This window comes from Mycotypha africana (genome assembly GCF_025528875.1).
Source record: "Mycotypha africana strain NRRL 2978 chromosome Unknown BDF20scaffold_7, whole genome shotgun sequence".
NCBI lineage: Eukaryota > Fungi > Mucoromycota > Mucoromycetes > Mucorales > Mycotyphaceae > Mycotypha > Mycotypha africana.
Window position 1 is genome coordinate 489777 of NW_026515731.1, and position 18072 is coordinate 507848.

The 18072-nt window shown below is 38.0% G+C and overlaps 6 protein-coding genes and 1 non-coding gene across 7 annotated transcripts; 3 read left to right on the plus strand and 4 right to left on the minus strand.

Moving 5' to 3' along the window:
• Positions 1-217: 217 nt before the first annotated feature.
• On the minus strand, positions 218-2538 carry BDF20DRAFT_877457 (WD40-repeat-containing domain protein). The gene is made up of 2 exons (XM_053081441.1): positions 1396-2538; positions 218-1309 (listed from the first exon to the last, which is right to left on the minus strand). Exons 1-2 carry the CDS (start codon positions 2370-2372, stop codon positions 367-369), a joined length of 1920 nt encoding a protein of 639 aa, XP_052934691.1. The 5' UTR covers positions 2373-2538; the 3' UTR covers positions 218-366.
• A 944-nt stretch (positions 2539-3482) lies between these two features.
• Positions 3483-4685, plus strand: BDF20DRAFT_822458 (ATP synthase subunit; the record flags this gene model as incomplete). Its single annotated transcript, XM_053077698.1, has 5 exons — positions 3483-3542; positions 3791-3817; positions 3939-4021; positions 4125-4442; positions 4535-4685. The coding sequence occupies 5 exons, from the start codon at positions 3483-3485 to the stop codon at positions 4683-4685; spliced, it is 639 nt and encodes a 212-aa protein (XP_052934692.1).
• Positions 4686-5763: 1078 nt separating this feature from the next.
• Positions 5764-6624, minus strand: BDF20DRAFT_877463 (uncharacterized protein). Its single transcript, XM_053081442.1, has 2 exons — positions 6544-6624; positions 5764-6455 (listed from the first exon to the last, which is right to left on the minus strand). The coding sequence occupies exon 2, from the start codon at positions 6420-6422 to the stop codon at positions 5868-5870; it is 555 nt and encodes a 184-aa protein (XP_052934693.1). The 5' UTR covers positions 6423-6455; positions 6544-6624; the 3' UTR covers positions 5764-5867.
• Positions 6625-7403: 779 nt separating this feature from the next.
• On the plus strand, positions 7404-7475 carry BDF20DRAFT_t110. The gene has a single exon. It is a non-coding gene; the product is annotated as a tRNA-Asp (tRNA).
• A 1406-nt stretch (positions 7476-8881) lies between these two features.
• On the plus strand, positions 8882-10249 carry BDF20DRAFT_914178 (uncharacterized protein; the record flags this gene model as incomplete). Its single annotated transcript, XM_053084155.1, has 3 exons — positions 8882-9922; positions 9999-10090; positions 10171-10249. The coding sequence occupies 3 exons, from the start codon at positions 8882-8884 to the stop codon at positions 10247-10249; spliced, it is 1212 nt and encodes a 403-aa protein (XP_052934694.1).
• Positions 10250-10493: 244 nt separating this feature from the next.
• Positions 10494-10751, minus strand: BDF20DRAFT_914179 (uncharacterized protein; the record flags this gene model as incomplete). The annotated part of the gene is made up of 2 exons (XM_053084156.1): positions 10494-10518; positions 10588-10751. The coding sequence occupies 2 exons, from the start codon at positions 10749-10751 to the stop codon at positions 10494-10496; spliced, it is 189 nt and encodes a 62-aa protein (XP_052934695.1).
• An 898-nt stretch (positions 10752-11649) lies between these two features.
• BDF20DRAFT_1001774 (uncharacterized protein) lies at positions 11650-13092 on the minus strand. Its single transcript, XM_053074620.1, has 3 exons — positions 12339-13092; positions 11917-12256; positions 11650-11851 (listed from the first exon to the last, which is right to left on the minus strand). The coding sequence occupies exons 1-3, from the start codon at positions 13025-13027 to the stop codon at positions 11738-11740; spliced, it is 1143 nt and encodes a 380-aa protein (XP_052934696.1). The 5' UTR covers positions 13028-13092; the 3' UTR covers positions 11650-11737.
• Between the last annotated feature and the right edge of the window lie 4980 nt (positions 13093-18072).

Sequence of the window (18072 nt, forward strand, 5' to 3'; positions counted from 1 at the left end):
CCATCGTTGTCAATAAAGAAATCTGTAAGAATAGAAGTGTTTCTGAAAAGAAATAGCCACAGGATAGATTGAACATAAAGTTTATATTTTACTTATAAGTTAATAAGAAAAAGAGCAACAGAACTAATGTAGCAGTTGGTAGTGGTAGTAGTAGTAGTAGTGGTAGTAGGTAACTTTACAATAAAAAAAAAAGAAAAAAAAAAAAAAGAAAAAAAAATGAGGACCGAACCAAGGGGAAGAGGAGGTATGTGTGAAGGGCGTTGATATCGACGGTGATCACAAGAAGGATCAAGAATAAAAAAGAAAAAAGGTATCAAAAATATTAAGTGTGGAATAAATGTGTAGTGTTTATGTGATATAAATGTTTTATGATGGTGTTAGAAGGTTGTTGATATTCATTGTTGCATTTTGTTGACGAAAAGCAGTAGTAGTAGTTGCTGCTGTATTGCTCCTATCATTGTGCTGGGAATCATTCACAGTAAGAAATGGCTTCTCTTCATCCAATACCTTTTCAGGCGCTGCTAAATCAAAGTCATGAATTTCCATTACTGTCTTGCCCTCTTCAGGATTTTCGGGACTGAGTCTCTGCATCACAATAACGGCTTTCGTATTGCTGAATTGAATCTTCCACACTAACTTCGAAGGCTCAGTGAATTGTCGAGTAAATTGCCCTTTCTTCATATCCCACAGCTTTACTTTTCCATCATTGGCTGCACTCAAAATATGTTGGTTCTCTTCGTCAAATTGCAAGCAAGTAATCGAATTATCGTGAGCTGAGAACTGTTGTAGACACTCATATGTATTCATGTCCCATACTCTCAAGCATCCATCGGCTCCCCCACTCACGAGCATAGAGGCAGATAGCTGAAGTTGACCCACGAGCGACGTATGACCGTGCAGTGTTGCTAGACACTCGCCGGTTTGTGCCGACCAAACACGAATATGTGCGTCCATAGAACCTGTAGCAATAATGTTGCCGTTGGTGACAATCGCGTAAATTTGAGAGACATGACCGATAAGAACATGTTTGCACTGTCCAGTGTTGATATCCCAGATACGAGCTGTGGAGTCATAAGAGCCCGAGACGATCATATCGCCATGAATATCAATACAACGTACAGCAGCTTGATGACCTAACAAGATATGATTGACTGTACCACGACTGATATCCCATACTCTCAGAGTCGTATCTCGAGACCCAGTAACAGCAATTTGTTTATCTCGCATTTTCAGACAACGAACAGTCGACGTATGACCTCGTAGAACATAACGTAGTCGACCGCGATTCAAATCCCAAACACGAACATCTCTATATCGTATAGAGAACAAAAGAGATGGGTTAGAAAACAATTCTTTTTTACATCGTTTATATGGTTGGGAGTGTGAATCTTTTACCTATCACATCCTCCAGATAATAATACTCTTTCAGGATCATCAGGTGTTCCTCCTTTAAATTGCAATGCCCATACCCCACCTTCATGCCCTTGCAATGTTCGCACTTTCAAACCGGTTTGTGTGTCAAAAACTTCAATACGATGATTGTCACAGCCGACGACAATGAACTGTTCATCAAACTGTAATGATGTCACAAGACCTTGTGAGAAGCCGTTTTCTATGGTAGTGACTCTGCCGCCTTTTTTCCATGACTTGTCAATTGTAAATTTTCTTTTAAAATAGTCCCTAAAATTAATTTGTTGTTCCTCATTCATGTTGTTACTATTGCTACTACTGCTACTTTTCGCTGTATCTTGTAACCGTAAAGGACGGGGAATAGGTGTGGGTGCAAATAAATAATCCATCATTTTTTTTGATTTTGTTGTTGTTGTTGTTGTTGTTGTTGTTGTTGTTGTTGCGTTGGTGATGGTGCGAGTGGTGCGGGACGATGGCAAGTGATCGATAAGTGGCGGTTGATAGTAGTTGTGCTTCATACATAGATTCTTCCATAAATGATTGTTTTCTCTTATTAACGACCTCCAGTATTTAGAAACACATGTAGCTCTTGTTAATGTTACTGGCAATTCGATAAAAGACAATATATGCAAAGCAATTTCGGCTGGTAATTGCTTGATAAAATCCACTTTTAATCGAGGTGAAATGATATTGTTTAACCATGTTAATTGTGAATTATCGCAGCTGTTGATGATCTCTAGTAGAAAGTACTGTTTTTCGAGAGGTGATAAGAGCTGGAAAGAGCTTTTCAAATCGATGATAGAGAGTTGACTCTTTACAGGGAAGAGTTCCTCTGTTCCAGCAGTTGCTTCTTTCACACTGTTGGTAGCAACGTTGCTAGAAGCTTGCTCTAACAGACTTAGTCGATGGGGTATCGGGCTGAACGTAGGCGGTGTAGCAGGCGGTGAGATATCCTTTGTCATTGTTGGACTGCTGAAGTAGAGTAGATGTTATTGATGCAAGAGTACTAATAAAATAGTAGCAAACCGGAAAAAAAAAGAAAGGGAAGCAGAAAAAAAAGGAGTAAAAATAGATATTTGTAGGGGTTTCGTTTTTTATTTGCTGTCCTTTATATACAATGAAAAAAAAAAAAAAAAAAAAAAAGGGGGGGCGATTTTTCTTAAATAAAAGAAAAGGCAACTGGTTGCCAGCTAAAAAATCATGTGAATCAATAAAAAAAAAAAAAGAAAAAAAAAAAAGTTTTCATCATAATGTCTTTTTGTTAATAATTTTAAAGGACGAGTCTATTGTTTCTTTATTTGAAAAATGGGTTTCTTTATCTTTTATTTACTACGGTCCTTTTTGTATGAAAGAACGAGTATGTAGTGGTGCTTTAAATTTCTCAAACAAAATGTATTCGATTTTTGTGACTGAATCTCCGTAACATACATACAACTGTATCATATATAATATACGTACATGTATGTCTATGATATGTGATTTTGTGCTTGTGCATCTTTTCTTCAATCACACTTTTTTTAGCACCATTTTTTATGCAGGATCTCAATATTTTGTCAACTACAATCAATTTGATAACCATGTGCGGGAGAGAGGGCGAAAAAAGGAAGCAAGCTTGGTCTATGTCATTACTGTGGGTTTGCTCTTGTTGAACATACCACTTTCTATTGTCTTTTGGTAATAATTATTGGATAATTACTCTAACGCGCCCTCAAATATGTCGTTTCACGTTCTATACGTAATTCCTTCTCAACTATATTCCAAAACGTGATTCATACCAAAAATCTCTTTTTGTGCCTTCGACGTCATTTGAAAAATATATTGAAATTCAGCTTTGAAGAGCTGTAGTGTGTTCGCATTTTGGTTGCTGTGTGCGTTGATACAGTGAGCCAAGCAACAACAAAAAAATCTATAACACCAAACTTTTTATCTTTATTCGCTTTCCCCTTTTTTTTTCTGCTTCTATACGCCTTTTTCATATAAAATCAGTAAGAAGCTTTTTATATCTTCAATCCCTCACTTTACTATATACTAAAGAAACTTTTTCTGTTTAATGGCTGCTCTAAGCATAGAAAATGTCAACTGCTGCCAGACCCCTTAACGACGATGAAGTCTTTTCTGAAATGAAAAAGATGGTAAAACAGTAAACCTAATGGTGAAACAATATTTTCATTGCACACTTCTGCACACTTCAAGAACACTGTATACTAAATCTCTTTCTACGTTCAGGTTGCTTTCATCAAGCAAGAAGCTTTAGAAAAGGCTAGAGAAATCAAAGTCAAGGTAAATCGTTCATACAAACCTGAAACAATAAAGCTTCTCCGTATAAGACATCTGTCATTGTTAGACATTTACGTAACTGACATTACTTTGTCATTCATAGGCAGATGAAGAGTTCAATATCGAAAAGGTAAACGTTGTTTTCTTTGTATAGCAAAAAAGGGAGTATGAACGCGAGCTTTTATTCATGCCGCCTTTCCTTCATTCTCTGTATACATGTATATGAATACATCACATTTGAACGGCAACAGGCAAAGATTGTTCGCCAAGAATCCTTAAACATAGACTCTGTTTTCGAGCGCAAGATTAAACAAGCCGAAGTTCAAAAGAGAATGTAAATATTGCATTATCATGAAACAAATGTATTGAATTCTTTCACGTCAGCATGTCCTATCCATGTTTCTAAACTCTATCTGTTTCCTTTTCTTCAATTCAAGTGCTCAATCTAATCACGTCAATAAAGCCCGTCTCAAGATTCTTCAAGAACGTCAAGTCGTCTTGGATGACCTCTTTGAAGAGGCTAATAAACTCATTCACGAACTTTCCAACGACAGTGATCGCTATACAACTTTGATGGAAGGTCTGATTCTACAAGGAGCTTTTTCTTTAATGGAGAAAAAAATCAATATTCGTTGTCGCGAACAAGATGTTGAAATTGTCCAATCTGTATTGGACAACGTTGCTGATAAATACGAAGAAAGCTTAAAGTTTAGACCTACTTTAAACATTAGTGATGACTACTTGCCCGCATCCAGGTATGTTTCTGTCAAAACAATGTTCTCCAGCTTCCATGCTAATTCACGACTATCTTTTTTCCCCCTTTCTTTTGTTCGATATGACCATCTAGTGCTGGTGGTGTTATTTTGTCTGGTCTTGAGGATAGAATTACTGTTGACAATACCTTGAGTGCTCGCTTAGATATTGCTAAAGATGAAATGTTACCCCAAATCCGTGTCGCTTTATTTGGCCACTCTGCCAGTAGAGCTTTCTTCAACTAACTAGCAAAGTCGCCTGACAGAGCAGAACTATCTCCCTTCTTTCCCCTATCCTATAAGACGTCGATCTTGAAAATCATTTTATAAAATATCAGAAAATAGGAAGTTTACCCGGAAATACAATTCAGTTTTACAGATGTATGTATGTATCAAGATAGGGAAATATTAATTGCATGGCACTTTTCTTGTTCTTTTGTTGTCCTTTCGAATGATCCTTTTATTTTATTTTATTTTATTTTTTTCGTATCATTACCCATCTCTTCATATCTACATCCATCAATAAACGCTCGTCATTTTCGGCTTGTTAGATAGCGAATAAAAGGTGAAATGAATACAAAAAGCCCAAGGAGATGAAACTAGGTAAAACTCGAATCAACCAAGTCTTCTTCCCACTCCGGGACCTAGAAAACTGACAGAGTCTATGCACTCACCCACAGATCCGGGAGTGACATGTTTGGTGAGGTAATGACTACAGTCTTTGAGTACGTACTAACCAACCAGGAGGAAAATTGTGATATTTGTGGTTATTTTATGCTTAGTGAACGCGACTTATAACTTTGATATAAACTGTAAGGTGAAATGACTCTCTTTTAGTCCTTTATTAGTGAAGCGGGAATTAAATGTAGAATGTGGTATTTCCATACCCTCCTATAATATATATAAAGACGAATTAGACACAATTTCAAGCAATTGACTCGTTATTATGATCATAGAATCATAATAACACTTGTTACACGTCATCTTGTATTTCTAAAGTTGCGCATATAAAATGCTGCATTATTACTGGCTGAGAAATTAAGGAACGAGGACTTTTTTTTATTTTTTCTTTTCTTAAATACAAGCATTCAGTTTGCTGTGAACGCTCCCCTCTCTAATTTTCAGTGTATAATAAAAGGACTAAAGGAGACTCATTTCACCTTACAGTTTATATCAAAGTTATAAGTCGCGTTCACTAAACATAAAACAACTACAAATATCACAGGAGAATCCATAACTGAAGTTGTCAAAGAGAAGATAAGAGAAAAAGGTGAAGACAAATATCCCAAGGATATCGTTTTATCTCGAAACAACTACAATGGAAAGGACAAGTCCTCCTTCGCACGTGAAGTTTTTAGTTGTGAATCCTCTATCTATCCGTCCTCTCTTTATATATATATATATATATATTTTATTTAAAAATATGATTTATGGGTTTACATTAAAGCTAATGACCTTAAGATTTGGACATGCTCTTTCCCAAGATTTATTTGCAAAATCGAATATGCATACATCTGAATATATATCAAAGCAAAATTCACCATTTGGATCACATCTTTTTGCCAAATTGATAACTTTCTGAATGCTTGTTTGTGTAGGATAAATCATGCATCTATGCGTACCCCATGATGATTCTACACATCCGCCATATCTAAGACTATTGATCTTTCCGCCAACAGAAAACCCATCATCACTAACATTAACTTGAAAAGTACCTTCATCTGTTTGCACATACAAGTCTGTGTAGAATTTATGCTGTGAAGCTCGAGGCTGAATGTTACAAATCAAGCTAATAGCACCGTCAGAGCTTGTAATAATTGTGGCATCTTCATTTACACATCTCTTCTTGAAATGAGCTCTTAATCCCTCTTCTCCTCCCGGAATAAGTGTTACATTTTTATTCAGTCCATCGGCACGAACTTGTATTTGCAGTATACTGAGGAAGAAGGTTAAAATTTCAAGATAAACAAACTTTGAATTCATGTCACCCTATAGTAGTAAAACCGAAAAAAAAAAGGTATAATTATAAACACACAATGACAAATTACAGTAAAGCTGCAAAGGGTCAGTTGACTAACCTAATACTTTTATTTTTGGCTTTAAGAGATAAAGATTGATTTCTTTTTTAATATTTTACAACTTCAAGAGGATACTTATACTAAAAATACTTTGATACAAAATCCTCCATTATTGAGGAACGTTACTTTTGGATTCTATATAAAGGGAGGTATATTCATAGAGGATTACATATGGATTTAGAGTCTAGGGAATAATTAAAGAGTAATGCATAAAGGATTTTGACATAAATGGAAGGAGTGACTGGAAGTATTTCTTGAGCGATTTGATTGCTCGTGTAAAGTTTCTGATTGGCAGGTTTAGAAGGAGTTTTAAAATATTAGAGAGTGATTTAGCAGCGAGGTGAAGTTATTTAGATCAAAATAAGTAGCTCAAATACAGTTATCCGAAGCGGAAAGTGGTTTACAAGAGCAAGTTATATCGTTATAGTTTTGATTTTAATGTTTATTAAGTGTATGTTTCTTTGAATCAAAGAATGTAACAAATAATATGTTTTATAGTCAATGTTACAAGGAAATGATCTAAGAGACGGTTCCTTTATTCAAGTAATTCCTGTAATATGTGAACAGATCGCTGTCAAGATTCCGAAGAAATGAGTGCGATGAGTATGTCTTTCAGGTGAATGTAGTAGATAAGGATGAGACCTTAAATGTACGTAAAGTTAACCCTTTAAGAATAAGGAAGAGTATAAGTTTATTAAGAATAAAAGATAATGGAGAGAAGTCTTCTTGATTTCTTCAGAAAGATGAACGTATTTATACTAATTTTTCAAACTCATTTAATTTTGATTGGCTGTTGTATTTGAGAATCATACAAGCTACTTCTAATCACGTGACGGAGTTCTAATTATTGCCACGACAATTATTTACCATCATATCACAATATCTGTCTTCGGTAGTATAGTGGTGAGTATCCCCGCCTGTCACGCGGGAGACCGGGGTTCAATTCCCCGCCGGAGAGTTCTTTTTTGCTTTTTTGGTGGTGCAAATGAGTGTGTGTAGCCGATTTATCTTGTTTTACGGGAAGAAACGTACTTCTTCAAGAAAGGATCACTCTACAAAGTGGAGAGTCTCTATCCCAGCAAGTTACAGGCTAGCTGTCTCGCTGAAACTTTAGAAACCCTATGTGCACTACTTTACCTTCATGTTTCCTTTCTCACATTTAAATACTTGACTAATTATCTACCGCCCTTTTGAATTCATATCAAATAATAAAATTATAACCTGAATTGAAACCAAAAAAAAAAAAAAAACTTCAAGAAAGGGTTTTGATTTTGTTATTTTTTGGCGATCTTTTCAATGGAGTAGTCTATCTGTAGAAAGGCACGATAAAAACAAAGTAATGACATGATTGAGGTATAGAAAGAAAAGACTGTGGTTTTTTTCTACTGACAAAACTCCTCTATTCATATTCTTCTCTTGATCATTGTCAGTCAGCAGCAACATGTCTGGAAGGATCTGGTACACGTACGTTTCAAAGTTTAGTGTTGCCTCCATAAGTTTTGACATGAACCATTCGTATGATTCACCGTTCGTCTGTGGAGGTAAAGAGAGAGTAACCCTTGTTAGAGAGTATACACTTGTTCAAGAACCATCGCACCGTAATATAGTATTGAATACTTTATAAAGACGCTATTGGCCAACAGAGCAAGCGCCAAGAAAAATGGGGACTCGAGGGCTGAGAGGCAATTCCTTTGGGAGACAGCGTAGGGTCATCACAGAAGAGATAAATCTAGAACAAAAGTAGAAACCAACCGAAAAAAGGATAAAGAAGGTGCAACATCAAGAAAACGCCCATCGATGATAAAAGATCAACCCTTTTATTGTCAACTGATCCGAAGCCTCTCTCCTTGATTTATTTCTCATCTTTTTGCTATCTTTTGATAAATCTTGTTTAAAAGAATAGACTATTTGACAAAATGGACATTCATTTTATCAAGACATGCTACGTTATTACCAGAGTAGTATACTATGATGTATAGTTTGAGACAAAGACGAGTAAAGTAGTATGATGCGTTCAGGGGGGGGGGAAGGAACAAACCAACAAACCAACCGGAGTTTATTATTACGGGAGGGTCGATTTATGGTTTAGTGTGGCCCATTTAACTTTATCAAAAAAGCTTAAAAGTTGGCACTTTTTGTCTCTAAAGCAAGCAATCAATGATACAAAAGAAGCAAATACTGATTTTCCCCTCGCCCCTTCATTATTCTCTTTTTTTTTTTTTTTAATCTCCTTTTTTCACCTCCTTTTTTTTTTTTTTCCAATTTATAAAAAAGTAAAGGCAAACCAACGCTTTTAAGTTTTTTGAGTTTCTTTTTTTTTTTTTTTTTTTCCTCCTTGTTTATAAAAAAACAATTTGTCAAATGATGTCAAGCCAACAAGCCATGTTGCAAATCAGTGGTTTACCGCAGCAAGTGGAGTTAGCACCCCGTGCGAATGCAGGCACAGCACCGCCCGAGTTTACTCGACGAAAGAACTGGTCTCAAAATGTGCTTGAAAGTCTTCGGGATGTGATCCATGTCCTCAGCCCAGAGCTCAAGCTCCTTTACTGCTCTCCAGCGTCGCGCGAGTTCCTGGGCTACCAACCGGGCGAATTAACGGGCCGTGACTTTAGGGAGTACATCCATGTGGATGACATGGACGTGTTTACGCGCGACTTTCGTGCTGCAGAAAGTTCCGGCTCTTTGTTGCGCACGACGTTCCGTTTCCTTCGTAAAGATGGCAAGTATGTTACTCTGGAAACCCGCGGTCATTTCTACAAGACTGGCTTCTTTGGGTCGGCCCGTAGTGTGCCTTCAGAAATGACACGTATGATGAATACGTTTTTGGACGCCAAGATGGAAAATGAGATGTTGAAAAAGAAGATTATTCAGGCCAGAGCGGCTGCTGCTGCTGCTGCTGCTGGTGGTGGTGGTGTGGCACAGAGGCCTCTGGTTGGCGCTTCACCGCAGACGTCGGTGTCTGATATTACTGTGAGCAGCAGTCGTGCCTCTTTCTCGTCGAATACGCCAGGCACCACGGCAAAGCAACAGCCATCGTCTTTCATGGGAAAGGAAGAAGAGGAAGATGAAGAAGAAGAAGAAGAAGAAGAAAAAGCAGCAGAAGGCGCAGAGGAGATGTTTGGCGAAGATCAATTCGAAGCACTTTTCAATCCCAATGTCTACACGCAAGGTGTCCTGAGCAACTATGATTTGTCTGCCTCCGTTTCTCTCTTTACCGGTCTTCATTATGATCTGGGTGAACGCTCTCGCGGTATTTCTATGGGTATTCCTGGTGAATTGTTCAATGCTTTGTCTTCTACTACTGCTCCAGAGGATGCAGGTGTTCGGGACGACGAAGAAGGCTCTCGTGATACTCCCATGGCAGCCTCAGAAGCTACTGCTGATAAGCTGAAGGTTGGTAAAAAGGTAAGTCATCTGCAGACAGGTTGGACTGGAATAGCATGGTTGTCCCCATCATCTGACATCCGTCTATCTATTTTAGAGACGCGCTGAAGAAGAAGCGGAACGTATTTGTACAGATTGTGGTAGAACCGATGCACCTGAATGGAGACGAGGACCCAAGGGACCCAAAACGTAAATAGAGAAACGTGCATTACTTTTATTTTTTTTTATGAATCTATTGGATAACCCTTTTTTGCCCCGCCCGACTCTAGTTTATGTAACGCTTGTAGTATCCGATGGTCAAAGTCGCAGAAAGGCGGAGGCGCTTCTTCAAGTGCTATGCAAGAGTAAAAGCATGTGCTTAAAAGACACACTTTATCCTTTTCTCCTGTGAAGAGCAACCCTTCTTTATCTTTTTGGGAGTATGTTTCCCTTTAACGCTTTCAATGAATCATTCCAACTACTCCTATTGCACATATACACACACATACATTCACACAACACATTCAGCATGTATCATGATACTTTATTCATTGCAAAATAAAACAAGAGTCATCCCACAGACAATGAAAACTAGATGCGGACTAATGATTTTTTATTCTCTGTTTCCTCTAACCAATCTATTCAACAAAAGAAAAGTGAGTTTGAAAGATAACAACAGGATAGGCAAAATAATAAAAATACTTTACTTGCCAAGACCCACAGTAGAGCCTACGACACCGACAGTGAGAATACCAAAGACGAGGGTGACAATAAACTTGTCTCTTTTTCCTTTGATCCATAACGGCGTTTGTGACGGAGCTTGGAAGTAGCGCTGATTGGCAAGTACATTATTTCGTTTATAGAGAACCATCTGTTTCCAAAGGTTGAATGCTTTTAGGATGCAAAAAAAAAAAAAAAGTGAAAGAAAGTAGGGAAGAAGGGGAGTCATTTCTCACAAGCAGAAAAATAAAATTCATCCATTGCATCACATGATCTTGTTTCCTCTACAAGCTATTTTGTCCATGGCTCTCCATGACCGTGATATGCATAGAGAAGCATTTGAGATTCCCTACTACCAGGTCGCATCCATCACTTGAAGCCCCCAAAAAAAGCTCTTATGCTCCTCCCTCCTTCATGTATTGTGTGTGTCTCGTTTTGTTTGTTGACAGAGTTGAGAAATTGGTATTTCTTTTTTTACGCCCATAAAAAAAAAACCCCCCCAAAAACTTGAGCGATGCTAGTTGTTTCCGAGTTGGATGAGAAGGGAAGGTATAACAAAGAAAGAGACACGCGTAGATACCGCATACGCGTTTTTTCATTTGGGGCGAAAAAGGAAATGAAACCTGGATCTACTACTTTTTTTTCTTTCATTTAACAATGTGGGGTTTCCAAGAATAATCAAAAAATCCAGCACTGATAAAATGAAACAATTAGATAGATTTCCCCACCCCGCACGTTCCTCCCGCATGGTGATATCAAAAGATGGAAAATTCTATCTCTCTCAATGCATAAGCAAAATGAGTTTTTTGCACTGTTGGAAAAGAAACGGCTAGACATTCAACATAGAACGAGTGTGGATTTTTAATCAACAGACAGTAGGGTTCACTCAAGTGTTGCAATAAAAGAAAAAGGGAGAATGAATGACAAATAATAATAAAATACAATAATTCCTGCTTTTGTTTGTTATTAAGCGAAAAATAAAAAAAGAAGTGAGATGTAGAAAAAAAAAAAAAAGAAGATAATAATAGATAATGTATAAGAGAAAAAATGTGAGGAAAGAGGAGGGGTATACATTTTACGGATGAAAGAAAGAAAGGTCGTAAAAGGACGCAAAAGGGTTGGGTTTTTGTTTTGCTTCTATAAATCAGAAATTCGCTTGATCCGATGGCATTCTGGCAAGTGTTGGCCCCTGTATTTAATGAGATATTGACCATTTTCCTTAAAGGTCACCGTCTTGTTGACAGAACAACCCTAGGAACAAAAAGATGAGTTTCTTGCAACCAACAAGGATTCTTTTTTTCTATTAAAAAACTTACTTTGATACTGTTGGAGCATTTGTAGTATATACTTTTGAAACCTGTCTTTTTATGCACCGTGTTGCCATTGTTCTTCCAGAGATAGTCATCATTGTACGGGAATTCTCTGGTCTCAAGGATGGTAGAAATGGCTTGCATTTCCCGTCGTTGGCGTTTCATGGGTGGTTTTTTACCACCACCAGCATTAGGATAACGACTCGTGGGTAGTGGATGATAAGAAGGAGGCGCAGGAGGAGGAGGAGGAGGATGACCCGCGGAGACCAAGTTTTCTGTTACGTTCAAATGCGACCTTGGATGAAGGAGGGTAGGTGGCCTACTCGTGGTAGAGGGTGCGTGGATACTTTTTAAGGAAAAAAAAAAAAAAAAAAAAGGTTTTAGAACATTTTGAAAAATACATGTCGCCTGGTAAATGCAAGAGTTACATTGATTGGTTCATAAAGCGTGGGGATGATTCAGTCGTCGTTAAAGTTGGTTTTCCATTCATTGCTGTCGTGTTCAAAGTGGAGATTGCGGGCAATCTTGGTGTCGGAGGTGAGGAGGGACGTGTCAAAAGCATATCCATGGTAGGATGACTGTTGGTACCATAACTGGGTCTTTTAAAATAATGTGATGGTGGTTGTATGGGCGGTAATAGAGCAGAGGAAGAGGTTGCTTCAGAGCTGTTGTTGCTGTGGGTGGTGGTGGTGGAGGAGGAGGAGGAAGAGGAGGAAGAGGTAACGGTGGTGGTAGCAGCTGTAGCATGAGTGAGTGATGGCAGCAAGGAGGGGGGCGCTGATGTTTTACGACAGGCATAGGGATGGTAATGGGGTTGTGTCTGCTGCAGAGAATAAGATTGTCTCCGGTGCAGCATGTAATCAATCTCTTTTCTCTTCAATTTGGCTTCTTCTGCAAGTCGTCTGTCTTCTTCCACTTTACTAGAAAGAATCAATTCCAGTAATTCAGGCTGCTTTCCATAAGTCTGTATCAATTTATCAAGATCAAGTTGTTTATGCTTTACGTCTGTTGTTGTTGTCGTCGTCGTGGCTGTTGTAGATAAAGGAGGAGAGGGTGGAAAGTAGTCGTCGCGTCTTTTCTGACTTGAGCATAACGGTAACGTATTCGACATCATCATGATTTATGGATGTGTTGTTGGACAAAAAGGAAAAATACTTGTAAAAAAGAAAAAAGAAAAACGAGCAAAAACAAAAGAGAATGATCTCTCTCTCTTTTTTTTTTTTTTTTTTTTTTTTTTTTTTTTCAAATAGGGAGCAACGGGTCCATTTTTTTTTCTTTTTGGTGAGTGTAATTAAAAAACCTAAATTTGGGTATTTCCATCATTTGAACATTTCCCGTCTATCCTGATAGAAAGGACCAAATAGTGATCCACCTATCAAATGAAAGCATGACAATTCTGGATCTTTAAAAATATACCGCCTGTAAACCGCTCTGTCCCAACGCTTCATTGTGATGCTTTGTTCTAACGTATGACCACATCTCCATACTCTTTAGAAAATCCGGGGATGGATGAGAGACGCATTGCAAACTCTGAAATGACCACAGTATTTATGAATCTCTCTTTATTTTATAAGCATATACTACTCTAATTGAATGAATAATTCAAAGATAGCAAAGGAATCGCTGCCATTTTTTTTTACTTTTATTTTCTTATAATTTTTTTTTTTTTTTCCTTATGATTATAGCTACAGTTTTCTCACGGACAGAGGGAAACATGGTTACGATTCATTAAAAAAGCTAAAAAAGTTGACAATTCTTCTTTTTTTCTTTTATCCATAAAGTGGATCCAATAAGAGCGTTGAGAAATTCGTAAAACACCAGAGAATGTTTGGGTGGTGGTTAAGTGGTTTTTTTTAACTTTTTATTTTATTTTATTTTTTTCTTCCCGTTTTTACTGGTTACCCCGCCCTTTTTGTAATTTCCATTCAGCCAGTTTCCCGAATTCTCTCATTAAAAAAAAAAAAAAAAAAAAGATAGCTCATCAGTCTTGGGTAAACCTGTATAAATAAAAATCTCGTAGGGACCAGAGGGTCCTCTTCTTTGATAAACACAAGTTACACAATTGACATTCCTTTTTCGTTTTTTTTTTATTTATTTTCTTCATGATTATTCTTATCGTGCAAGTGTTGTATATAAACAATACATGTCCTTAGGATCCTTAGGATCCATAGGATGTTGAATAAAAGAGCAAATCACATAGTTCTTTATAGACATTTTTTTTACACTACCATTGTAAAGCGGATAAAAGTTTCTCATAGATTCCTCGGATGTTCACAATCGGGTGGATTCATCATTGTCGCCTTTATGAGAGGGTGATTTTTCCTTATTATTTCTCAAGTGTACTTTCACATAGACATAGACACAATCATCACCCCCCGTAACTTTCCGTAGGGACTTGAGGGGACCTTGATTACGAAATCGTTGTCATACGAAACGAGTGTGAAAACGAACATGAGAATGTGTTCATAAGACTCCAAAGTACCCCTTGAGTCGCTCACTTATCAGAGGCTTTTTTCTCATCAGCCAACACTTGTCACATGTGGCTCTTGACAACATTGCTGCCAGAACCTCCTTCAACAGCAAGGTCTCTACGCATGCCTTTTTTTTTTTTTTTCTTTGCAGGAAGGGAAAGGATAGGGCTCAGTCTGATTCTATAAGAAGATTACTTTTTGTGCCCCCTTGTAAATTCCCCACAGGCGGCCGTTAACAATTTTATATAAAAAATCATGACAATTTTTCGATGGATCTCTCTTAGGCACCCTATTTGGCATACGGCTTTTACTTGCTTTGTCTTTCTATAAAACTTGTAGCTTTTTTTGTCATCTCGATTTTTAAAAAGCAGATTGATTTGTATTATGTCATTCTGGCAGATCCAGAGCGACCCTGGAGCTGCATTTATAATCCAATCATTGTTGACCACCCGTTGTTTAGCTTACCTAGTGTAGGATAGATGTCAGCAAAGAAGAGAAATTTCATCCGCGATATTCTTGATCAAAAAAAAAAAAAAAAGTATCCAATCATCACTAGGATACAACATGTTGATGTTGTTTAGATGATGGTAAGAAAACACATGCTCAAGTTTCTTATTCTTTTCCAAGAATTTGAAGATGATACATTTCAATGTGTACTATGTGAAAGCAAAGAGGATGGTAAATGAAAAAATATAATTCTGATATTCTGTCATTAGAAAGCATGCATGGACGACGACGAATATTCTTCCATCTCATCACATGCTTGAAAACGAGGAAACGGACGAGCAAAGTGGATGCTGTACATTCACTTTTGCTCCTACCGCAAGTGAAGACTGCGATGGTCTTTTGTCTCTTTTAAGGATTCAATGACAGATTGGGGTGGGCCAATCATGATTTATCAGAAATTGGAAAGAGGCCAACACATGTTTGCCTCCGTTGAGTCTATACTGATAGATCAACCCAGTGGAAATTGACCCAATGGATAATGACCCAATGGAAGATAGTTAGGGCACATTGTGAAAATGAGACTGTCCTGTCCTGTCCTCTTTTCAGAAATAAACAGAAAAACTTTTGTCTACAAACTAGCAATAGGTATCATCCGATTTGAGTTTTCCATTCCTATCCAACGTACGCACCGGAAAGGGCTAACCATCAGAGTCATAACGAGTCTATGGAAAGCAAAAGCTGAAAATAGTTATAAACAACGATACTCAAGCTTTGATTCTATGTGTGTACTCTATGTAGAGGAGAACTGCACTTGTCCAGATGGCCCAGGTCCCGAGGACAGTCCTCTTTCTCTTACAATAAAGTGGTACGCTGTCCAAGTCAGACATGAGAGCAGGACTTTTTCTCAGTCAGAGAACATGCTATGTTGATATCCTATGTGCAAAGAGGCAGATGATGTTGGTAAAAGACAAAAGATTGAAACGCGTGGTTGGGTAGTGAAGCTTTGGGTTTCTTTAGACCCCACCCCCAAAAAAAAAAGTTTTTTTTTTTTATCCCCATTTCTCTACAGTAGATTTGACACTACTGGCGTAATGTACGTTGGAGACGGCTTTTTATTATCCGGTATATGTGGTAGTAGGAGATGGATAACATATAAGAAAAAGAAAATCATACAGGTCGAGACGGCTTAGTGTTTTTTTCTGATGGTGGTGGTGGTAAAAGTCTCCCTCTTCCATCTCTACATGGCCTCTTTCTATAGACGAGGTATCTCTGGATGTTTCTATGCGGTTTCCATAGATGGAGACGCTTCTTTTGCCGAGTGTGTTTGCTATAGTGGGCTCCTTTTTTTTTGGATTATTGTTGAGTTCTTGATGCCGGTTTTGTGTCTAAATTTAACCTCTTCCCCGCGGAATCACACTCCAAGGACCCGCTTCCTCGGAATAGGACTCCATTTTCTAATTTTGGAATCAAGCTTTCTTCCAATAAGAGCCACCCTATAAAATGTAAGCTAAAACCTATTTCAATGTTAAAAAAGAATCACTCTGGATTCAGGGAAGGACGATGATCAGCATGCAGATCAAGTAATACAGGGTCACATCAATGCAACGTGTACGCACTGACATGCACCCTTTTTTTTTTTTTTTTTTTTTTTTTTTTGCTTTACCTAATCTTGAATGAAAAGGAAAGCTTAACCCTTTTTTTCCCCTCTCTCCTCCTCGCACCCCGCCCCCTTTCTTGCCTCGAGACATGCTGTCAGGGACATGGCGTGCTACCCATGGACGTGTGGATGGGTTCGCGATGCATTTCTCAGTGGCATGACGTCTAGGACTCAAGAGGACTTTGCACTCCCACCCCCTCCTTGGAACGATACTGTATTCAAAAAAGGTCCTGTCTTCACGTGATCACCACGAAAAGAGATATACATTCTTACTTGTTCCTCCTGCAGCTTACAAACCATGCCATGGTGGAAGATAGGGAAAGGACCCCATGTCCTCTCCCTTGGTCCGTCAGGCGTCGAATTTTCTCTCTTTCATGCAAAAAGAAAAACACGTACAAAAGTTCCGCCTCCTCCTGGACCAGGGGTAGGAGGGACCACGACAGACATCACAGTCAAAAAAAAAGAAAGAAACCGGTATTGCCGTGCATTAAAGTCGCAAAGGAAAGGAAACGTAGCTGGCCCCGTTCTCTGTTTCTCTCTTTACGGATTTTTCAATGCTTAAAAAACGGGATGTCAATGGCATAGGAAAGAAGAAAAAGCCGTTCCTGTTTCTCTTTCGCTGTATTTGGACGCGGCGGACGAGCAATCAAGCAAAGGAAATCATAGAATTCGCCCAAACTCTAACCATGTAGAATGCTCAGATTCGAAAAAAGGGTCTGAAGGGTTTTTTTTCATTTTTTTTTTTTTTCTTTTTTTCCTTCTTATGCAAAGTGGTACAGAGTAAGGCATTTTCCCACAGTGCAGGGTTCTGACAAATATTGCACCCCTTTTTCATTGAATCGTAAAATAGATGGTGTAATAAAAAAAAAAAAAAAAAAAAAAAAAAAACCACACTCCTTCAGATGGCAGGTGAAAAATGCACTCATGTGACCCCTTGACATGGAGGAACAGGGAAAGCCTTTTTTTCGTTCAACCATCACAAAAAACAAAGCGATAAACGGTTAGAAATCTGCTGATTTCTTTCCAACAAAAAAACCCATGAGGAATGTAGACGAATCTTGTCGCTCCTTCTCTCTTCAATAAAAAAGTATATTTAGCTGCAAAAAGTACACAGTAAAAAATGTAACCAATCAATGATAAAACGCATGAGATATTTGAAATGTCATGCCAACGGTAAATGCAATGGATCTCTGGTGCAACGTTAACCTTAAAATAAAAGCGGGTTGTATTGTTAACGAGAAAACAGAAACAAGGGTTCTTTCTATCATGCATTCCATAATCATCAGATACCCTGACAGGGTTGCTCTGTGTATGTGTGAGGGTATGTGTGTGTTATGGTAGTGCAAAACCGTACCTGTCCTTTTTTTGCACGAATATGTCATAATCACCCAATACAAATTGAATTCGTGACGTTTGAACATAAACAAAAAAAAAAAAAAAATAAAAAATAAAAGTGCACTTTCATCTCTTTAGGAAGAGCGTGCGGGCTTTTGAAATAGCTCGAAATAGCAATGTTTCCTAGGATTACCCCACCTTTTTCCCGTTTAAACTGAAAACATGCATAAGAATTTTTAAGTTTTTCAAACT